The 5406-nt window shown below is 33.0% G+C and overlaps 1 protein-coding gene across 1 annotated transcript; it reads left to right on the top strand.

The window, feature by feature from the left end:
- Positions 1-2729: 2729 nt before the first annotated feature.
- On the top strand, positions 2730-4691 carry LOC110939138. Its single transcript, XM_022180962.2, has 3 exons — positions 2730-3153; positions 3999-4071; positions 4554-4691. The coding sequence occupies exons 1-3, from the start codon at positions 2779-2781 to the stop codon at positions 4556-4558; spliced, it is 453 nt and encodes a 150-aa protein (XP_022036654.2). The 5' UTR covers positions 2730-2778; the 3' UTR covers positions 4559-4691.
- The last annotated feature ends 715 nt before the right edge of the window (positions 4692-5406 follow it).

Here is a 5406-nt window from a genome sequence, read left to right as displayed (position 1 = left end):
AAAAGTGGAATTATAAAATAATTTAAAAAACTAAAAAAATAATATAAAAGACATAAGTTACAAATTATTATTACATTATAAAGAATCAACTTTTTTGTGCATTAGAACTTGTACCCCAAGCTTGGGGAGTTTTTCAAAAAAAAAAACTTGAATTTTCACATTTAACCCATATATTTCATATTTTGTATTTTAACCCCTTCTAATTTTTTTTACATTTAACCCAAAGTTTTCCATCTTTTATAATTTAACACAAACACTTTATTATTTACAACTTTCGTCCCCCATACTTTTTATCGTTCGCAAGTTTTTCGTTTTACGTTTCGTTCTAAATTTTGTGAGTTAACATGTCGTAGCGTGCATGTGAGGTTCAACGTTTTTTGCTCTATTTTTTTCATATTTGACAAACCCGTCGCAATGCGTCCGTTTTTTCCCTTTTGAAAAATTCGCCGCAACGGGCGGGTCCTAGATCGACTAAGTTATTATTTTCTGCGTTTTACGTTTCTAGTTAATTTCATCGAATTAACACACTGTAACAGGTGTGCGTGGTTCAACGATTTTAGTCTGCTTTTCGTTCAGTGTAGTTTTTACCATTTTATCTATTTTATTTTTACGATGTTGAGAGTCGATGTTGTTGTGGCATTGGTGCTACTTGGGACGGTTTTATTTAACCTATTAAATTTTTTACTAATATTTTGTTTCGGTTTAACCCTATACTTCCTTTACTTAAAAACTATTTTTTACGTGCATATTTTATGTACGAGGTATGTATAAATATGATTTGTTCTACATTCAGACGTAAACTTTTTTTATAGACGAGTCAGGTCAAATATCATACATTTTCGTTTAAAGAAACCATTTTTACGTGCATATTTTTATGTATGTTTTGGTATAAATTCAAGTTGTTCTACGTTTCCACGTAAATTTTTTTGGGAAATAACTCAGGTCAAATATAATATGTTTTCATGTTTATTTTATGTATGTTTCGTAAAGTTTGTTTCGAACCGAGTGGAGTCAAAGTATGGTTTCTTTTTCTCCATTTTTTCGAAAGCTCTAATTAATCCCTTTCGATTACATGTGCATATCCCGTTATGTTTTCTATGTCTGAGTTAGGTCACATATAATATGTTATGATTGTTCGATATGAATTTGATTAACTTTACTTTTGATCAAATCTCAATGCTTTTACAGGTTACATTGAGTTCAACTGGATACGTCGAAATGTGTGTTTTCATATGGTCAATGCATCATATAACGTTTAGACTAATCCATTCAGTGCTTACGATGTACCCGCGCCGCAACGCGGGCGGGTCTTAACCCTAGTTAAAAAGAAAAACAGAAGATACAAAATACAAATAAAAAACAAAGGATTAGAAAAGGGGACTAAATAAATAAAACCTTTCAAACAAATACGCACCGTATGACCACAATATTTCACTTGTTCATGCCATTGAAAACTACTATCCTTATCTCAGCAACTCATCATATGTCAAGATAGCGGTCTCGTTGATGAAGTATCGATCGTTACATAAGAGCATTCATAACCCTTCCACTAAATTTTGTGAGAGAAGTTTTTATATTATAATAAATGGTTGTAAGCGGTTGTAAGGCTATAGAGTGTGGTCATTACCCTCATGACCACCATAACCCTCCACGTCAGTATCATGTCACCCACATTTAATCCACAATCCAAAACCACTATCCTAAGGGTATGGTCATGACCTGAACCACTATCCCGTTATTTATTTTAATTTATCTTTGTCTAAAAAAAAAGGAAATGATTACTTTAAAAATGGAAAGGTGGACCATGATTGCCATGGTTTAATCCATGCAAACCATGGTGGATTGGGGAAGGGGGTGGTATAGCTTTCCATTCATGTTTCTACGTGACGAATCATGTCCCAACCATGACCCCCACACCTTTTAGCCTAAGTGGAGGAAAAAATATGTTACTGCTGTAACATCTCGTATTTTCAATCTTTCTATTTTTGGCAAATCTGCTTGTACTTTCTATTTTTGTAAGTTGTACCTTTGTCGTATTGGATTCTATTCCCAAATTGTACTCGAGACTTGAAATCATAATGGAAATGCATGATTTTATTCATATTTGTGTTTATATGCTATGTTATGTTATTACACGTTGAAACACGTTGAAACTATGTTAAGCACGTAAAAACAGTGAAATTCCATCTAAATCCCAGCTCTTAAATTCATCGCTGCCAAGAGATTACCCTAAACCGTACGAAAATTTGGAATTCGTACGTTAATTCGGTTGAAATATCAAAATTTGGGTTAAAATAATTTTATACTGTTTTATTAGTATTTTAAATAACTAAATTAATTATGAAAATAAAATAAATAAATAAAAAGGAATTTTTCTAGATTTAAGTTAGTATGGACCAACTTAGTTAGTTAAATCCTAGTTATATGCTAACTAGGTTAGTAGTTAATCAAAGGAACCCACTAACTGAGTTGGAAAACTCAGTTAACCTCAGTTGGTTCAGTTTAAAAAAAAAAGGGGTTGAAATGCGTATGAACCGGATCGAACCTAAGACCTTATGCTTCACAATCAACGTATCAACCACTGCACCATCTTATGAACTGGTGCTAGCCTTCAGCACGCATTTAACTTATACGCGACTTAATCGCTGTTTCTTTGTTTAAATCTTTTACCGCCTACAACTGTGCACAGCAAGGAACCAGCCATGTTTCCTTCCTTTTTAGCCGCTGATTGACCGGGATTTGGTGCCGTATACACGCCTTTCCCTCTTTATTCCAATCATGAACAAAGCCATGATTTCATTCCCATGCATTCTCAAATCAAACCGTTGCCAAACTTACGAGACGAGCGAACCTTATAAATACCGACTCCTTCACTGCCGACTTCACACCCACCGTAATCACCTCTCGTTCACACCTCTTCACTGCCTTCTTCTTCTTTCGCCGGAATTATCAAAGCTCGTCGGGGAAGACGAACCCGCCGCCGGAACCTCACACCTTACACCTTCTTCTGTTTCGATAAACAACCCACCGTCTCTACTCGCCGGAACCGCTCTTGTCATCCTCGCCGGAGAAGGAGACCGGAGAACTCCGGAGTCGCCGGTGACAAGCCACCGTCGGAGCCCTTGGAACTCGCCGGAGAAGACGACTCGTCCGGTACCCACTGTTTCCGATTTCCTTCTTTCTTTCTGCCTTTCGTTCTTTGTCTTATTTCTCTTTTTGAAACTGTATTATTGTTTTATCAATATTAATATTATAAAAATGTTATTATTATTATATGAAAACAGATTAAATAATAATTATATTATAATTCAGAATTATTTAATAAAATAATCAGAAATAATCAAAGTCATTGATTTCAGTATTATACATATATTCTTTTTAAAGCAGAAATATTAGTAATATTATATAAACGGATTTAAATATATATATATATATAGATATATATATATATATATATATATATTCAGAATTATTAACATATATTCAGAATTTCTAATTAATTATTTATCCGAAATATTATTTAAATCAGAATTTATACTTTTATTCAGAATTTATATTTTTATTTCATTAAATCAGAATTAATACTTTAGAATTTAGAATTATTATTTTATAATAATCCGAATTATTATTTAATTACTAACTAAATCAGAATTATTATTTTAATAAATCAGGATTTATATTTTCAGAATTATTACATAATAGATAGGTTACTATTTTTAGAATTATGATCAGATTTACTATTTTAAATCTATAATATTTATATATATACTATTATATCTTTTTTTAGGGATTATTGTTCATTTTAGTAATTATATTAATAACACCTTGGTAAAATCAGTCTTATTATTATAATAATATATAAAAAAATCATGTGTTTATAAATAAATTGTCATATATTTTATATATGATTTATATATTTTAGAAATGTTAATATTCTTTGCCTTGTTAATCAATAACCTATAAATTCCCAATATTTACCAAATTCTCAAAATTAATAGGGTAATTCTCTTGTGCACACTCTTGGAACAATCCTCATATTCTCTTTCCAAGAAATACGCAACGCACTCCAAGGTGAGTATACATGACCCATTTTCGTTTTACACTTTTTGGGTGCAATATGTATTCCTTATCAAATTACACAATCACGTTAAACATTTTATGCACACTCTATCCATACTCTATGTGATACATTTTAATCATGTTAGACATGTTATGCTACTGTAAACACTCATGACTATGTGTTTATTAACTTTGCAAGCCTCCCCTAACAATGGTAGCGCTATAGGTTGAGAAACGCCCCTCCTGTTCTATGAGCAGGTATTGTTAGGTTTAAACTATGTCAAACATACTCAAACTCGTTTGGGTACACTTTAATTGCGTTAAACTTTGGTTTGGACACATAGAGTAACATCGTTTCGAGTATATACTGTTAACATGATATTGTATTTCACATTTGGATATGAGCAACATTTTAAACACGTACTATGCTATGTATGAAAACTTGTATACCCGCCAACATGTTTTTGTTGACTTTATTTTAATACATATTGCAGGTTGAAAGTACAAGATTCAAGAATCAAGCTAGGATGAACTCTAGAAACCCACATAACATTTGAATTATTGTTGAACAATATGTTGTATTGTTTGGAACTATGTATTTCACTTTAGAGTTTATAAATGAATTAAATAAATTATTGTCACATTTAGTGTTATGTTGTTTTGAGCAATTTGTTCGTCTCATCCCGATGTTTCCGCCATCGGTTGGGGTGTGACAGATTGGTATCAGAGCCATAACTATAGGGAATTAGGTAGGATTGCCATACCTTCCCCTAGTCTATAGTAGGAGTACTCTGATACCAGATTGGTATCAGAGCCATAACTATAGGGAATTAGGAATGCCTTGCCTAGTCTATAGTTTAGGAGCTTTTTCACTATGTGTTGCTTAAAACAACTTCCCTTCTATCTTCTTTGCTTCCCTCTACTTTCTTTTGGACTTCTAAATTATACATGCCTTTCCTAAGGCTAACACAATACACACTTGGAGGATTTGAAGACACTCTTACAACACAATCGAAATGACTTATCAAGATAGGGGTGATTCCCACACTTGGTGATGATTTTCACTCAGCTATACTTTGATTTTTTGCACGAAATCTACCCTCAAGTTAGGAGTGATATCCAAACCTTGTTGGGAGTTTTCCATCTCATATTCTAGTGGACCCTTATCTTAGGATAAGTACCAACCACGTTAGGGTACGATGTTATCAAGTTAGAGGTGATACTCGCATCTTGTTTAACTAGTCCCACTCTTCGATTTTCGCTCTCGCCAAAGTCTCGATTTCCCAATCGATTAAGAACGTGTAGTAACTGGAAGGGTTAGGTACCGGTAGTCGGGACGTCCTGTCT

This window comes from Helianthus annuus, chromosome 5 (genome assembly GCF_002127325.2).
Source record: "Helianthus annuus cultivar XRQ/B chromosome 5, HanXRQr2.0-SUNRISE, whole genome shotgun sequence".
Classification (NCBI taxonomy): Eukaryota; Viridiplantae; Streptophyta; class Magnoliopsida; order Asterales; family Asteraceae; genus Helianthus; species Helianthus annuus.
The sequence above is the reverse complement of the archived record's forward strand: the minus strand, read 5'-3'. Positions and strand labels throughout refer to the sequence as shown.

Bases quoted from the DNA above. Each gene is read 5' to 3' on its own strand.
- LOC110939138 (XM_022180962.2), top strand. From the start codon at position 2,779: ATGAACAAAGCCATGATTTCATTCCCATGCATTCTCAAATCAAACCGT. The intron at 3,154-3,998 runs GTACCCACTGTT...CAAAATTAATAG, and splicing joins CGGAGAAGACGACTCGTCCG to GGTAATTCTCTTGTGCACAC.